General features: G+C 54.3%; 1 protein-coding gene across 6 annotated transcripts in view; it reads left to right on the forward strand.

Moving 5' to 3' along the window:
* Positions 1 to 1,635: 1,635 nt before the first annotated feature.
* The window catches only part of FYCO1 (FYVE and coiled-coil domain autophagy adaptor 1), an 81,355-nt gene continuing 65,686 nt past the window's right edge, over positions 1,636 to 17,304 (forward strand). Inside the window, exons 1-4 of one of the 6 annotated variants that reach the window (XM_066351773.1) lie at positions 1,638 to 1,806; positions 4,530 to 4,597; positions 6,778 to 7,002; positions 12,483 to 12,619. In XM_066351773.1, coding sequence (XP_066207870.1) covers positions 12,565 to 12,619 — 55 coding nt within the window. In that variant the 5' untranslated portion in view covers positions 1,638 to 1,806; positions 4,530 to 4,597; positions 6,778 to 7,002; positions 12,483 to 12,564. Of the gene's footprint in view, positions 1,807 to 4,529; positions 4,598 to 6,777; positions 7,003 to 7,911; positions 7,931 to 11,835; positions 11,976 to 12,482; positions 12,620 to 17,304 lie in introns of those variants that run through there. The other 5 variants (XM_066351771.1, XM_066351775.1, XM_066351770.1 and 2 more) reach the window with 5 other exon arrangements.

The following is a 17,304-nucleotide window of genomic DNA, read 5'->3' on the forward strand; positions in this document are numbered from 1 at the left end:
CATAGGAGAAGTGCCCATTTGCTTCTCCATCCCCACCCCCTCCTTCCTCTCTGTCTCTCTCTTCCCCTCCCGCAGCCAAGGCTGCATTGGAGCAAAGATGGCCCGGGCGCTGGGGATGGCTCCTTGGCCTCTGCCCCAGGCGCTAGAGTGGCTCTGGTCGTGACAGAGCGATGCCCCGGAGGGGCAGAGCATCGCCCCCTGGTGGGCAGAGCATCGCCCCTGGTGGGCGTGCCGGGTGGATCCTGGTCGGGCACATGCGGGAATCTGTCTGACTGTCTCTCCTCGTTTCCAGCTTCAGAAAAATACAAAAAAAAACAAAAACAAAAAAAAAACAACAACAAAAAACTCTGATGGGAAGACAGGAGAAGCAGGTAGACAAGGGGAGGCAGTCTCTGGCACAGCCACATGGGAAGCCAGAGGCTGCAGCAGCTCTGGAAAGTCTTCCCCCACCTACAAGGCCCATGGCAGGTACATGCGGTACAGGGGCTGGGCCAATGTCACACATCTACACTCTGACCCCGAGGGAGCTGAGAAAGCACATTTGGGATCTGGGAAGGTAAACTTTGACTTCCTGGCTCCTGTTAGAAAAGTGGGCACTGTCTCCCACCAAGACAAAGTAGTAGGGAATCCCCCCAAACCAGGGAAGAAGTCTAGTCACCAAATCCAAATCAGAAAGAGGTTACTGAGAAAATATCACTACTGCCCAGCCTTGTTGCAGTCTAACTCAGCAATGTGGGTCGCCAGATGTGTGACATCACTGTGCCCACCCAAAACATCTTAGAAAGGAGCCTTGGACAAGCAACATGATCAGACTCCATCCTCGCTTACTGACCTACTCAATGAGAAAGTGACACTCTTAGAAAACAGCAAGCTTAATTATTCTATACTAGTATTATTGAGAATTTCCTTCCTGCCAGCCATTTACTTAAAGGTTACTTCTTGGTAGCAAAGACTAGAGTTTTTCTAGAAAGCACTTTTCAGTTTCTTCCCCAGAAGAAACCATCAAGAAAATGAAATGATTTTGTTGTTACCCTCCCTCGTATACACCATAGGAGAAGATATTATTGCATGTAGACAGTATTAATGAATGCATTTTGTTCTGTTGGGTCCAGCCTCAGAGTGCTTTGCAACTTATAAAGAGAAATTGGTCTGAGAGTGGGGCAGAATTTATGAGTGGAAATTCATCTATTAACGCAGTTTTTGAGCACTCCTTTTAAGTAGATTAGATTCCTGTGTTAAGAAGTGAGGGAGATCAAAGAGCAGGGCATTAAACACAGCAATATGTTATGTTTTTTATTTAGTCCAACTTGTCAAAAATATCATTTCAACATGTGATCAATAAAGAAATATAGTAATAATAATTTTACATTCCTTTTTGTACTAAGTCTTTGGGATTCAGATGTATTCTGCACTTAGGACACATGCACACTTCAACTCAAAGCAGTCACATTTCAAATTCTCAAATGTCACACATGGACAGCGCTGCTTTCAAGAAAGATCCCAGACCCGTGGGTAGTGGGCACACGTGCCAGCGGAGATTGCAAGGGTTAACCTATCGCCGGTGCCTGGGAGGGCCAGTAGGAGTTGTAAACCTCGGCTCTGCAGAGCATGCCGGGAGTTGTAGTTTGCGCCCGTCCGTCCGTGGGGTCCGACGGGCGTTGTAGGCCTCGGGTTTGTGAAGCATGCCGGGAGCTGTAGTCCGCACCCGCCTGTGGCCGGTATCATGGCCGTCTGCGCTGCCCTCCCGTAGTCTTCCGTTTGGCCCCAGAAAGTTTCGGTTCTGTCCAGCGGTGGACTCACGAGCGCGTAAGTGCTGCCGGGGGACCAGCCGGACTCTGGGGGCTCCCAGACTGCTCTGGACCCCGGAGCGGAAACTTTCTTCCAGTTGCGGCTTGTCACCTGTTGCCCTTGCCGTCCCCGCCCCTCCCGGGTCTCCCGCGGACCCCCTCCGAGCCCTCGGCCAGCGGGCCTGGGAAGGACCTCAGGCGGCTGAAAGTGACCCACCCTGGAACCCAGGCTGCCTCTGGTGACCAGTGAGAAAGGCAGAGCCCCGACATCAGCTCCAAGACCCACACCGGCCGCGGGGCCGCAGAGGGGCCCCCCTTGTAGAGGGACCTCAGAACACGGAGGACAGGTCCCCACATTTCTGCTTCCATTGTCCAAGAGGCCGCTGGCCTGAGAAGCTGGTTCCAGGCTCTGCTGGGCCAGGGCGGCCCAGACCGTCCCTTTGTGAGGCTCCACTGAGGCCCAGGTCGCTCCCCTCCTCCCGCGAGAGGACAGTTTGTTCATCCCGGGACATCCTCAGGTCACAGCCCATTGCTCTCCACCCGCTGCCCCTTGTGCCCAGGTGCAGGGTCTCGAGACAGCCCCCAGGCCGTCTTTCCCGAGACACCTGTGGCTTTGTCGATTGTCTCTGGTGCGGCAGCTCCGGACTTGAGCTGGAGTCCGTGCTATTCAGAACCTAGGCTGGGGGGTGTAGAGGAGGCGGGGGCTGAGGGGTGTTTTTTTTTTTATTATTATTTTTATAAAAAACCATGTGTGGTTGACACGTTCACCACGTGGCGCCCTGTGCCTGCATCCTCTGATGCCCCTTGTCACTCTTTGCTGTTTCCATTGGCCGCCCCCTGGGGGGGGCTGGGGGGGGGTGGAGAACTTAGTGAAACTGCCTGTGCTGGCCACAGCCTCTCTGCCCCTCTGCTTGTCTGACCGCAGCCGTTTCCTCTTCCGACCGAGAAATGGGTCAGGGGCTCTGGAGACGGAGGATCAGGCCTTAATCCGCTCACAGCCCTCCTGCCACCCCCGAGCCTGGCGGTCTCTGTAGCAAGCTTAACTTTCCTGCCATCTGACTAAGGCGGGTGCTGGGGGCCGCGGCCGGGAAGAGCTGTCACGCTGAGGTTGTCCGCTCTGGGTGGCTCCCACCTTCTGCCGTGGGTCCAGGTTGAGAGGGCCGCGCTTGACCCACCCACCCTGTTCTGTGTTAAGAACTGTTTATAAGCTATTGAATTGCCCGTACCACCCCGGAAAAGCAGAGTTCGTTGTCTCAGAGTCGGGCCGCGGCCTTCTTTGATGAAAAGGATCTGAAAAGGTTCTTGCTTTAGGACATGGGTTTTTCTGCTTCATTTAGTTTTTAAATTGCTTTCAGTATTTTATTTAAAAAACAGTTGAACACAGAGTTTTCGAAAGAACTGTACGCTGAACATATACCCACCTGTTGGGTTCTACCATTAATATTTTACTTTGATGATTTTTGTGCTTGTTTGGGCGTCAGTCCTCTTGACGCTCCTTGGATGGTCTTTGCACCTTCTGGCTGGTTTCCGGGCACCAGCCTGGGTTCAGGAGCCCCCGCTTTTAGCCTGGTGCTTTGGGGGCAGGATGGCTCCCACGGATGTTGGTGATGAGAGGAACCACTTGAAACAGATGTCAGGGAGAAAAAGTTGTCCTCTGCCCTTCCAGGTTCTTCTGGTTGGACTAATAATCAAATTAACATGAGACAAATTCGCAGGAGAAAAACAAATTGCAGTTTAATACCATGTATGCCTCCTGTGTACATGGAAAGACAGGAAAACTTGTAACTCACCAGAATGGTGGAAGCAAGCACCTTATAACTACCACCATCTGCTGAAGACAAAGGCCGGGGTTGGGGTAGAGGGTCCCAATGCGAGGCTGCCAGGAAAAGCCTGGGAAATCAGGGTCAGGTTGTTATGCTGATATAAGCCCCTGTCTTCTCTATTGAATGCAAAAGCAGGCCTGGTGCAATGAGGGGTAGACACCTGCAGAGATAGAGATTCCCCTTACAAATGTAAACGTCCTTTTACAAAGGGTAATGTCTAGACCAGGCCGTAGTTTGGGGACGCCTGGTCTAGACTTTCAGAGCTTCTCCCACCTCCGCTGTTTCTTAGAATTGACTAGCCTAAAAGAATCAGTACCCCAAGGAGCCGTATGTTGAAGTGGTAAACTCAGCTCCCCTTCAAGAGCAAGACTTCTGGTGACTTCTCTGACCCGCTTTGGTCACTGAGGTCGTGGGCACCCAGGGCTGTCCCCCTCTTCCCTCTGGTGGAGAGGCTTAGCTAGACGGGGGTAAACTGTTTTCTGGTGATTCCAGGGACAACTTAGGTGACTCAAGATTAGAATGCCTTTAAACGTGAGGCAGAGGAAGCGTGTTGTCTAGCTGTGGTCTCATGGTGAAAATCACTGATAGGAACTCAGTTTAGAGACTCACTCGCTGGAGCGGCCCCAGTCAGCAGAGCAAGAAAGGTTCATTAACTGGGGTCTTGTACCTGGAAGTTGCCTGAGAGCAGAGGTGAGTGGAGTTTGGCCTTGTCAACATCTGCTCGCCTCGTGGCTGAATGTCATTGCCTTGCTCAAAAGATAAACAGTATTTTCTGTTTGTAATCTCAGTGCCAGATGTTTGGGGTTTTTTTTACGTTGTTGATTGGTATAAAAGCCTCTGTTTGAACAACTAAATAAACCACTAGGGTGGGCATTGAAAGTTTTCTGTGAGTCTGTGCTTATCTTCCTGCTGTTTTTAGATGTGTCACCGTAGTGACCCCACAATAAGAGCGTCGCCCTCAGAGCACACGGCTGTGGCTTTTGGAAGGTGAGGATGGCAGAGACGCTCTGGGTTGTGCAGGAGGCATTCTCCCCCCCCCTCTTACACTGAAGCCAGTCGGCTTGACGGTGGCAGTGACCACCAGTGGTCCTTCCTGTTCATGCAGCTCTCAGTGGCATTTGAAAGACACCAAGCGGTGGTTTCCAGGTGGGCCAGATCCTGTTTTCGGTAGGAGCTGTGCACAGCAGCGTAGTTGAGGACAGACGGAGGGAGAACCTGTGGTCTGGTTAGAGCACTGTGGCCTTGCGGCTGGCCCAGGGGCCCAGGGGCCCAGGGCAGGTTTGACCAGCCACAGGGTGTGGTGGGTAGTGCACCTCAGCCTGGGGCAGAGAACTGCTAGGGAAACCCTTGCGGCCAGAAGAAAACCCTGAAGCGGAGAGCAGTTCAGGCCGGTCGCTGGCGTACGGAGGTCCAGGCTGAGGGAATCCCTGTAATGGGGAGGTCCAGGCTGAGGGAATCCCTGTAATGGGGAGGTCCAGGCTGAGGGAATCCCCGTAGGAGACCCAGGAGGGGCTGGACGCTGAGCCAGGGGTGGTGACCCCCTAACATGGGGCTGGAAGGAGATTCCTCAGGCCGAACCTGCAGCCCCAGGTGCCTTTCCCAGGGCACCTGCAGCCTTGGTCAGGGAGGGGGCACTTTCGAGGAGCCTCGACCACAGTTAGCCAGGAGAACGTCAGCTCTTCTCTGCCCAGCTCCTCCGCGAAGGAAGAGAGAGGGATGCCTCCCCACACTGTACCTATAAAACAAACAACCCCCACACACACACACATACACACCCACGCACAACACACACAAGGTAGGAGGAGGTCAGATACCTTCCTCAGGACAGACAGATTTGCTCACACCGCCTGAAAATTGTTTGGTGAGCTAAACATCCCGTGGGTCTCAACCAGTCACGGCATGATCTTGATTGCATTACTCATTGCATGATGGGTAATGGAAATTTCGCACGACTAGTCAGCTTCTAAATCTGAATAGGGTCCAATTGGCGAGACCCGGCTACAGTTGATAAAAGCCAAGACCGTTTTCTTGCCCATTGCCACAATGCCCGCAGCCCTGGTTCTTGCGCGCCCTCCTGTCTGCCAGCCTGGCCCCACCCCCTGCCCCGTCCATAGCCAGGCTGCTGCTCGTCACTCAGGGAAAAAAACAGCAGAACTCAGGTCCATCAGTACCTCCCTGACCCAGCCTTGTAGTGTTCCTGTTTGATGGTTCCAGGTAGAAACATCCGGGGCGGAGGGAAAAGGGACCTGGGGGAGGGGGAGGGCTGAGGTAGAGGGGTGGGGTGGGGGGGCTGAGGGAGGGCTAGGGGGTGGGGGAGGGCTGGGGGGTGGGGGAGGGGGGAGGGGGGGAGGAGGGCTGGAGGGTGGGGGAGAAGTGGAGGTGGTGGGAGGGGCTGTGGTCATTGCTCCCCTGGATGGGGTGAGGAGGCTTCTGGGTAGGGCTGTCTTGGGGTCAGGGCTGTGGGGTGCACGCTTTCCTGTAGTGTAGACACACTTAATGTGTCCAGTCCCCAAATTACACCGTTCCATTCATTCTCAGCATAACACTGTGCTGTTGGCATGATGATGATGATATGTCAGCAATTACAGCTTGACTTTTTAAGATGCATTATTTTAGTCAGCATAAAACTATTTTATGCTCAATAAAGGAAAATTGAAAAATTCAAGAAAGAGAACTTTTTTTTGTAGCGTTACCCATGATTCCCACCTTTGAAGGATAATTATCATTAATTACGTGTTGGTACATTTCTAGTACATCTCTATGTCTAAGGTTTAACTTGGTTTGTGCAGCAGGAGTCAGGGTTTTGTTTTGTTCAGTTCATTCATTCATTTACCAAGTAACTTATTGAGGTGTCCGTCAGCACTGTGCTGGGTGCCGGGAGGGCAGTGGAGCTTAGAGACAAGCGGGAAGGACAGATTAAACCCAGGACCGGATCAGCGCATGGCCCCAGGCAGCGGTGGATGTAATGGGCAGACACACCAGGCACGCGCCCTGGGCCCCAACTTCTGAAGGGCCCGGCAAAACCCCAACTTGACACTTTTTCTACTGATACCAAGTTTGGTTTCATATGTGCAATTTAACATTAACAGTATATAGTATCTTTTTATTTATTTAAAAATGTGGTTAACATATATTTTTATTTTCTTTATCTCTCTTTTTTTTTTAAGGGGCCCCAATATTTTCTTCTGCGCCCGGCGCCTCAACCGACCTTACTCCGCCTCTGGCCGCCGGTTTAGAAGACAGGGGAGCCCCAGCAGTGCGGGCTCAGCCTCAGGAGCTCAGAGTTTGGTGCCTCGTGCTCCTCTGTTTTCATCAGAGTGCTCCTCAGGCCTCACCACTCCCGTTTGTCCATCAGCTCAGCGGGTGTGTGCTGTTTGCTTCCCCCCTGCAGCGTGAGTTCCGTGAGGTCCGGGGCTCCCCCAGCCTTGTTTACAGCTGTCGCCCCAGCTCCAGGGTCAGGCCTGCCCCGTAACGGTGGGGCCCAGCCAGCCCGTTTGGGCTGGCAGGAGGTTTGTTAGCACAGGCGGGTCCCCCGCCGCCATCCCCAAGGCTGAGTTTAGTGGTGCAGCACCTTCTATGAGGTTCAGGTCACAACTCAACACTGGCCACGCTGACAGCCCCGCCCGGCCCCCGCACACCGTTTGGGAGCATCGCTGTTCTCGCACCTGTGGGGGGTGCTGTTTGAGGAGCGGGGAGGTGCACCAGCCTGTTCTCACTTGTTTGTGCCGCTGTGATGGTCACTGCCCCCATGTTCACACACACCCCCGTGGCCCCGGGTGCTCTCCCTGGGCTTTGCACAGGCATTGGAGCCCCAAGGACCAGTGTGCAGCCCTCCAGAGAGCAGTGCTCACCTTCCTACAAAGAACAGACAGCTTCCCCAGGCCCAGATGTGACACCTCCAGCCACAGGGGCCTCTGCTCTCCTGCGTCAGTGGGCTGGGCTGGGCTTCCAGGGCAAGTGACCAAGAAACCTGAAATTGTGGATGGGAAGGGAGCAGGGGCCAGAGATGGCTCAAGAAGTGATGGCAGAGTCTCAAGCCTTCATCCCCTTTGACGAAGGGAGAAGACCGCAAGCAGGGAGTGCTTAGGGAAGATGACCCAGGCGTACAATTAGTCAACATTGTAATTGTAGGTCAAGGGGTGGGGTTGCCTAATGAGCCTTTGGTCAGTAGTGCTGAAATGTCTGCTTCTGAGCTGGCCTCCGACAGACTGCTGAGCACTCCTAGGCACCTTCTAGAAGCTCTGGTGAGGGCAGCCTGCCTGCCCAGCAGCCGGGTCAGCGCTGAGCCAGCAGAGAGAGCCTTGGGCCTCAGAGCCGCAGGTACCAGCCTAGTGACCCCCTTTCCAGAGGTGGGAACCAGGTCGATGCTGTCGAGTGTGCTGAACCCGGCCAAGGCAGTGGACTCTCCAGAGAGGCTTCCTGCTTTCTGGAGAGAAATCTGAATTTGTTCCTATTGTTTCTTGGTCTGGGTGGGATTTACAACTGATGTGTTCCACCTTGTTGGAGAGTGGGAGGGGCCCCAATGTATGGTGCCCTCTCTGGGTCAGTTCTTAGTTGTGGTGGTGTTTGTCAGTACTTGTTATTGAGCGAGTATGACAGAGTTTGAAGGCACAGCAAGGTTTGTCTTTCATGCCTCAAACCTCCTCCTCCCCTCTGACCCTTCTTTCCTGCTGTGGCTACTCAGACGCTGCAGAACCCACTTCTGGACAACATGAATATTAGTCATTTGCACCATAGTGTAAATAATTTTATGTGAGTCAGTCTTTATACTTTAATCTGGTTCTAAACTGCTGTTTGTATTGTTTAGGGCTTCTGTGTGTATTGTTTAGGGCTTCTGTGCACCTAATTTTGGGGTGGGGGAAGATGCTTTAGCTCTGAAAATAATACCTGGGCCATGACTAGGTATTTGGGCAATAGTCTCAGGTAATAAGAATTTTTTAAAAATGCATTTAGTCCCTTTCTCCCTTTCAGAGGATTGGATGTTTTTAGACATTCTGGCTAAGCTGAAACATAATTCTGAGTTGTTGGCAAGAGAGCACAGTGTTCCCCCCGGTAGTCAGTGTCAGAATTGAAATGAATTGAGGGGCACCCAGTCGGTGTCAGAACTGGTTTCTGGTGCAGGAAAGAGCCACACATTTGGTGTCAGCGTGTGTGAGTGGAATAAGAACCCTTTGGTTATCTAGAGACACAGGAAGTTGGCCATGATGTGGAGAGAGTGTCCCTTGTATGTCTTTTGCTGCTTAGTAATGACCTCAGACTAAGGAAGAGGGAGGACAGAATGCTAAGACTCGTCCTTCCAAGTCCGTTGAAACAGCGTCCCTATGGTGACCATGTCTTCCAGGGAAGCTCTGACTTCCTGAAACCCGGGAGGCGGTGCCCACAGCCTCGGGGGAGCCCGCTGTGCCCTGCAGGCCTGGCAGCCGGTCTCTCAGGGCTCCTGCCTTGGTGGCGCCGCGGGCTGTTTGGAAAAGCAGCTGTGTAGTCAGCAGCTGGCACAGGGCACCCCATGACCCGGGACCTTGGCTTCAGCCGAGCGCCCTCCTGGGGTCAGGCAGAGAAGGCCTCCTGGGCTCGGGCCCCGCCAGGGCCGTTTCACCAAAGCGCCAAGAAGTCTTGAGGGAGTAGGTCGGTGTCTGTGTTCAGGCTCGTCGTGCCAAGTTGCCGGTTTGGTTTGCAGACGTCATTTCCTCACGCCAGACTCCACAGAGGGCTGGTTTCTAGGAAATGCAGCGGGTTGTTATGTCATGCATTGTCCCGGCCAGAGCCTGCCCAGTTAGCTCAGTCTGTTTTTATCACTTCCTTCCAAGGGCCACCCTCTTCCATGTGGGCAAGTCTCACCTGTACTTGAAGTAAACACACAGACCCAGTAGGCGTCCTTTGAGGACTCCTGTGGTATTAGTCACCATAGTTCTCCCAGAAGCCACAGCGCTCTCTGTGTTGATGATATTCAAAAACGAGGAATACCAGCGGAGAAACAGGCCTTCCGTACCCTGCTCCCGGCACCCTTTCCGCCTGTGTCTCTTTGAAGACCTCCTGTTCATTTCTCAGGCCTGGCCCAACTCATTGCCATTACAATGTCTACCCCCTGCTCCTTCCCCAAGCAGAATTAACTATCCCTACCTGGAGTCCCACTGAAGCCTTCTAAATTCATCACAGTGCTGCTGTTGTTTTGTTTGTTTTTGTGTGACAGAGACAGAGAGAGGGACAGATAGGGACAGACAGGAAGGGAGAGATGAGAAGCATCAATTCTTCATTGCAATTCTTCATTGCGGCTTCTTAGTCTCCTTAGTTGTTCATTGATTGCTTTATCATCTGTGCCTTGACGGGAGTAGGGGGAGCTACAGCAGAGCGAGTGACCCTTTGCCCCTTTGCTCAAGCCAGCAATCTTTGGACTTAAGCCAGCGACCATGGGGTCATGTCTATGATCCCACACTCAAGCCAGCGATCCCATGCTCAAGCTGGAGAGCCCATGCTCAAGCCGGCAACCTCGGGGTTTCGAACCTGGGTCCTCTGCATCCCAGTCCAATGCTCTATCCACTGTGCCACTGCCTGGTCAGGCTGTTTTTGTTGAATATAATTTATATATAGGAGTTTTGACAACTCAGAATGTTTTTGCCATGTGACCATCACCACAATCAAGGGAGAACAGAATTGCCGCCCCCCCCAGCTTCTGTATTCTCTTTTATAGTCAGAGCCTCCCTTCCCCCCCAGCCCCTGACAACCACTGATCAGATTTCTTCCCAGTGTTTTGCTTTTGCAAGAATATGCAAATTGAAATGCAAAGTATGTAGCCCTGGTTCACTCAGCATTATAAAGCATTTGTTGTATGTGTCTGTGGTTCATTCCGTTTCATGGCTGAGTACCATAACTTTTTATCTATTTATCTGCATGGACCTCTTCTGTTATATCCTGATACTGATATTTTTCTGTCTCCTTGGCGCCCAACTGAGCTCCTCCAGGGCCGGCCTGTGCCTTGCCTGCCTCTGTATCCCTGGGCACATGACAGAGTGTGGGGCCAGGCAGCTCTGCACTGGCGGTGACGATCCTTGATCCTCCCCACCTCGCAGCGCACCGGGGGGCCCAGGTGTCTGCCTGGGCAGCAGAGCCCCTGCAGAGGTCTGGCCAGCTGGGCTCCAGCTCGCTCTGGGGCCCTGGCTGGTCTCTGCTTGGGCTCTGTGTTCAGCCGGCAATCTGGAGCAGCCCTGGGGGCTGGCCTCTTGTACACCCTCCCTCCCTCGGTTTGGTGTGTGTGATGGGCATGGTGCCAGCACTTGCTGGGGGGCTTTGGGGGGTCTGTCTGGATCCCTGACTCTCTGGAGCTCCATGTCATGCATTACTGGGAGTGTGGACAGGTGTGTGCCTGTCTCATTCCTCCCAGGCCAGAGGAGCCCTCTGTGGGCTGGTTTTCACTGACTCACCGCTGCCCTGGTTAGTTAGTTAAAAATAGGTTGGGCATATCCGCCCTGTGACAGGCCCTCCTCAGGCAGGCTGACACTGGAATGTTTATGTACATATTTGGAGGAGCATGTGCCTAGAGACTGTTTCTATCCCAGGATCTCCTTGCCCTGACTCCTGGGGCACTGAGGGGAAGATGGCAGTGGGAGAGTGAGGGCCAGCACGTGTTAGAAACACTCAGGGCGGCAGCACGTTGTTGGGGAGGTGGCTGGAGTTCAGGGCGGCTTTTGGAAGTCAGTGGAAGTGGTTGGTCATTGGCTGTGGTGACAGTGGCTCAGCCGTAGGTCCCAAGTTTGAAGTCAGACTGACCAGGGTTGTTCAAACCGCAGTGCCACTCCTTGCTGGCCGTGGTCTCAGACAAGTTCCAGTTTCTCCTCTGTACATGATCTGCCCCACTAGGTGGGAATTAAGTCACGTGTGTAAAGTGCCTTGCAGGGCCCAGCACACAGTAGGCCCTCATTTAGTGGTGGCAGCTACTGTGGGCTCCTCCAGTCTTGTCAACTGCTTTGCCAGCAACCATTCCTACTTTGCGTGGGACATCTAAGGAAAGAATCAGGTTTGCAAGGACCCAGGAGTGTCCAGATGCAGGGCCGGGCCTCTTTCCAATGCTGCTCCTATCTCCCCATCGCTGTTGGGTTCAGCTACCAGTGTCCTTAAATCACTTCAGCAGCTGCCCGAGTGGGGCTGGCAACTGGGACTCACCAGCCACAGGAGGACAGTAACCGAGCTTAAAATAGAAGTGGCTCTTGACTGGTTCCAGGGGCTGCGCGGGCCCCTGATGAACGGCCCGGTGGCCTCAGCCCATCCAGGCAGAGCCGGACTCTGGGCATCTGGGCTGCACACCTCCCGGAGGGAGCCAGGCTTCCCCCAAGAGGCGAGCCAGGCTTCCCTGGGTCCAGAAGCCCTGAGGGTAGGTGTCTTCCCCTCGCTCCTGGCCGGAGGCTACGGAGCAGCTTCAGAGAAAGCAGACCTGGGCAGGATGTGGGAGAGAGAGGGGTTTGGTGGTAGCACCAGAGGCTTAGCAGGCCAGTGGGCTGGGTGGGGCTGGACTAGCTCTGGCCCTGATTTGGGGGGTATGGAGGAGCCCCTGGGAGGTATTTTTAAAGGTGGAAAGAGAGGCGCCACTATTTAAGAAGGCCGATGAGTAGAAGAACTCAGAAAGAGTAGACCACACTCTTTGGTTGGTCTTGTTTCTTTTTAAGGCCCAAACCAGGTTGTTGTGTCTGAGTATAGGTGTCAGAAGCCAACCAGGGCATGGAACGCATGCCCACAGAGCAAGGCCCACACAGAAAGGTCAAGCCCTTTCCGTTGCCAGAAGGTGCCCAGACGGGGCCACTTTGTGCCCAGAGCAGAGTTCCTCTCCCATCTTTGCAGAGTGTCTGTGACTGCTCCTTCCATGCCCCCTCCCCCCATGCAGGTGCCACCATGGAGCCCGACTTCTGCTGACCGGGCCCAGGCGGGAGGGGCGCAGCTGAGACGGGCAGCCTGCAGCGGTCGCCATGGCTTCCAGCAGCGCGGAGGGCCAGCTCCAGAGGATCGTCCGTGACTTGCAAGGTATGGTTGGCCACTTGGCTCCAGGCTGGGCGTGGGGGAGCTGTCCTGTGCTTTCGCTGTTGCCACTTGAAGTTCAGCCCTTTCGTCTGGGTTCATGTGGGAGTAATTGGAGCCCTCAGGACACAGCATATTGAAGTATTCAGGGCTCAGATGTCCATCCTCTACGGCCAGGAGAGCTGGCCTGGCCTTCCTCTCGGGGCACTGTAAAGGCGCATTGTGAACAAAATGACATACTCCTTCCTGGGTCTGGGTCGCGCGTGCATGCGTGTGTGTGTGTGTGTGTGTGTGTGTGTGTGTGTGTGTGTTTTCTTGGTCGAGTCACGAGCCTCTGGGCTCTGATGGAGTTGGGGAAGAATATTCTCCTTCCCTCGGAGCAGGAAGACCAGGTACCCGTCTTTCTTGTTCTGCTGTCTCGCCTGCTTGTGGTGGGCAGACGGCCTATTCCGGACGGACTCCAGTGGTGGGCCTGTGCCCTCCCAGACGTCCCCCCGCGCGGCCTTGCCCAGTGAGAGTGGGACACACACACACACCACGCCCCGAGGGAGGTGGGGCGGCCGGCCGTGTGTGTGAGAGAGGGGGTTGCCTCCTCTGCTGGCTGCAGTCCGGAGGGGACGGCCCGACGGCCACAGTCCTGTCCGGGTTTCCAAGCCCCCCGGACCCTCAGGGCTGGTCTTGTAAGTCTCCTCAGAGATTCGGTACATTTGCTACAACACCCTCTTCAGCTCACCACTTCCTCCCTGTCACAGAGACCACAGTGGCACTCTCCTGACAGATTGACGGCCCAGGTTCCTAACCGCTTTGACACGATGACCGACTGCAGGCGCTTCTACCCAGGACTGTCAGGCTGGTGGCAGCCACAGTGCAGTCCTCTCTCAGAAGGTCACGGTCAGTGAGATAAAAATCTCGTTCTCAGGCTTGTCTCCTATTTATGTGACTCTTTGGACCTCTAATAGCTAATAGTCATATGGCATTTCACACGTGCCAGGCACTGTCCTGCACACGTCTTGCTGATAATAACTCACTGTGCCCTCGTGTTTGTTTCTCAGAGGTAGGAACCATTGTTATTCCCATTTTGCAGATGTGGAACCAGACACAGAAAGCTTCAGTGACTTGCCCAAGGTCACATGTCCAGTCAGGCAGAGCCTGGCTTTGCGCACACAAGTTACAACTGGTGCCAGAGTCCGAGCTCACACCAGTCTACTTCCAGCTAAAGGGTCAGATGCTTTTTTAAAAAGCAACTCACACGTGCGTGCACCCACACGCAGAGAAAGTGACGTGCTGGTCTCTGTACATTGGAGTTTGTCACTGGCCTTGAGATGTTTCTCCACACGGTGGCAGGCTTCTGTGTTCCGTCTCTGGTTTGGGACGCGAAGGTCTGCACTGGGCGGGGGGGGGGGGGGGGGTAGAAGGCTGGGGGAGCCCTGGGCGAGCCCTGATCCAGGGGGACGGGCGTTAGCCTGGGCTCAGTGCCCTGTTCCACCCCTTGTGCTGGCTGCCCTGGTCGTCCCAACATCCCAAAGTCATCTCCAGTCCTAGATCCCGTGCACAGAGCGCTTTGGTGAGAATTCTTAAAAGGCATCACATTCTCAATACCCTTCCTTTTCTTTTTTCTTTTTCTTTTTTTATTCAGTGAGAGGAGGGGAGGCAGAGAGACAGACTCCCTCATGTGCCCGACTGGGATCCACCCGGCATGCCCACCAGGGGGCGATGCTCTGCCCCTCTGGGGTGTTGCTCCGTTGCTCAGCAACTGAGCTCTTAGCATCTGAGGCAGAAGCCATGGAGCCATCCTCAGTGTCCAGGACCAACTCGCTCCAGTCGAGCCCTGGCTGCAGGAGTGGGAGAGAGAGAAGCAAGAGGGGGAGGGGTGGAGAAGCAGATAGGCTCTTCTCCTGCGTGCCCTGACTAAGAATCGAACCCAGGACATCCACACGCCGGGCCACGGCTCTACCACTGAGCCAATCAGCCAGAGCCTCAAGACACTGTCTTTTCATCTGTTGGTAACTGTTTTAATAAACAGCCAACAAACTGACAGTGGTGCGTCCTTGCCTGAGGTGTCCTGTGCAGGACAGCCCACTTACTCTGGTGACAGCAGTTATGCAGGCTTTGGTGGCAGGCAGGCTGGGGCCAGCTCATGGCTCCACCTTTTACCCTGGAAGAGGTCGAGTGAGTCCCTTCGCCTCTCCGGGGTGCAGTCGCGGCTGTCATGTGCTAGGTGGGTTGGTGAGATCACCCACTTCCCAGGAGTGCTGGCAGAAACAAACATAATTCATGTAAAACTGAGATATTCATAAGTAATGTATTTGGATCATCAGTGAATAGTGCTAAACTCCTGATATTCCTTTGAAAGGAAGGCTCTTTCCAAATTTCAGGGGTTCCTAGAACAGGTTGTGAGCGCTAACCCCGCCTGACGGGGGAGAGGAAGGCTGTGATTTGCATGTAGAGTCCCCTAATGCTGACTTCCAGAAAGCCTTGCCCTTCATTCTGGTCCCTAGTGCTCAGTGCAGGGAGGTCCAAGCTTCCAGCCCCCACCCCAGTTCTCAGCGCCAGTCACAGCGGACACTTCTACTGGCACACAGCTGGGCTACAGTCACTTACAAGAATCGGTCCCTGGTTGATGAAGGACCTGTCTTCACCATCAGCTGACCTTTGCCTGCGGGGTCAGGGTCGATTACATTTCGGCAGCTCAGACTCAGTGCCGGAGACCTGCTCTTCCGCTGTAGTGCTTGGGAGCCAAGGGCTCTGGCCTCTCCGCCAGCTCCTTCCTCATCTGTAAAATTCTACGCTGTATTTATTCATTTTAGCAGCTTGAAGTTGGGACCACCTTAAAGCCGACTGCATCTCAGAGCTGTTGAACAGGCAGCTCCTGCCTCATAGGGCTGTATTAAGTGAGAAGGGCTTGCAAAGGCCCGGCAGGTACGGCAGGACGCAGTTAGCAGAAGCACTGTATTAAGTGAGAAGGGCTTGCAAAGGCCCAGCAGGTACAGCAGGACGCAGTTAGCAGAAGCACTGTATTAAGTGAGAGGGGCTTGCAAAGGCCCGGCAGGTACAGCAGGACGCAGTTAGCAGAAGCACTGTATTAAGTGAGAAGGGCTTGCAAAGGCCCGGCAGGTACAGCAGGACGCAGTTAGCAGAAGCACTGTATTAAGTGAGAAGGGCTTGCAAAGGCCCAGCAGGTACAGCAGGACGCAGTTAGCAGAAGCACTGTATTAAGTGAGAAGGGCTTGCAAAGGCCCGGCAGGTACAGCAGGACGCAGTTAGCAGAAGCACTGTATTAAGTGAGAGGGGCTTGCAAAGGCCCGGCAGGTACGGCAGGACGCAGTTAGCAGAAGCACTGTATTAAGTGAGAGGGGCTTGCAAAGGCCCGGCAGGTACGGCAGGACGCAGTTAGCAGAAGCACTGTATTAAGTGAGAGGGGCTTGCAAAGGCCCAGCAGGTACGGCAGGGCGCAGTTAGCAGAAGCACTGTATTAAGTGAGAGGGGCTTGCAAAGGCCCGGCAGGTACAGCAGGACGCAGTTAGCAGAAGCACTGTATTAAGTGAGAGGGGCTTGCAAAGGCCCGGCAGGTACGGCAGGACGCAGTTAGCAGAAGCACTGTATTAAGTGAGAGGGGCTTGCAAAGACCGGCCCAGCAGGTACAGCAGGACGCAGTTAGCAGAAGCACTGTATTAAGTGAGAAGGGCTTGCAAAGACCGGCCCAGCAGGTACAGCAGGACGCAGTTAGCAGAAGCACTGTATTAAGTGAGAGGGGCTTGCAAAGGCCCGGCCCGGCAGGTACAGCAGGACGCAGTTAGCAGAAGCACTGTATTAAGTGAGAGGGGCTTGCAAAGGCCCGGCCCGGCAGGTACAGCAGGACGCAGTTAGCAGAAGCACTGTATTAAGTGAGAGGGGCTTGCAAAGGCCCGGCCCGGCAGGTACAGCAGGACGCAGTTAGCAGAAGCACTGTATTAAGTGAGAGGGGCTTGCAAAGGCCCGGCCCGGCAGGTACAGCAGGACGCAGTTAGCAGAAGCACTGTATTAAGTGAGAAGGGCTTGCAAAGGCCCGGCAGGTACAGCAGGACGCAGTTAGCAGAAGCACTGTATTAAGTGAGAAGGGCTTGCAAAGGTCCGGCAGGTACGGCAGGACGCAGTTAGCAGAAGCACTGTATTAAGTGAGAGGGGCTTGCAAAGGCCCGGCAGGTATGGCAGGACGCAGTTAGCAGAAGCACTGTATTAAGTGAGAGGGGCTTGCAAAGGCCCGGCAGGTACGGCAGGACGCAGTTAGCAGAAGCACTGTATTAAGTGAGAGGGGCTTGCAAAGGCCCGGCAGGTACGGCAGGACGCAGTTAGCAGAAGCACTGTATTAAGTGAGAAGGGCTTGCAAAGGTCCGGCAGGTACGGCAGGACGCAGTTAGCAGAAGCACTGTATTAAGTGAGAGGGGCTTGCAAAGGCCCGGCAGGTACGGCAGGACGCAGTTAGCAGAAGCACTGTATTAAGTGAGAGGGGCTTGCAAAGGCCTGGCAGGTACGGCAGGACGCAGTTAGCAGAAGCACTGTATTAAGTGAGAGGGGCTTGCAAAGGCCCGGCAGGTACAGCAGGACGCAGTTAGCAGAAGCACTGTATTAAGTGAGAGGGGCTTGCAAAGGCCCGGCAGGTACGGCAGGACGCAGTTAGCAGAAGCACTCTATTAAGTGAGAGGGGCTTGCAA

Source organism: Saccopteryx leptura, chromosome 10 (assembly GCF_036850995.1).
Source record: "Saccopteryx leptura isolate mSacLep1 chromosome 10, mSacLep1_pri_phased_curated, whole genome shotgun sequence".
Taxonomy (NCBI): Eukaryota; Metazoa; Chordata; class Mammalia; order Chiroptera; family Emballonuridae; genus Saccopteryx; species Saccopteryx leptura.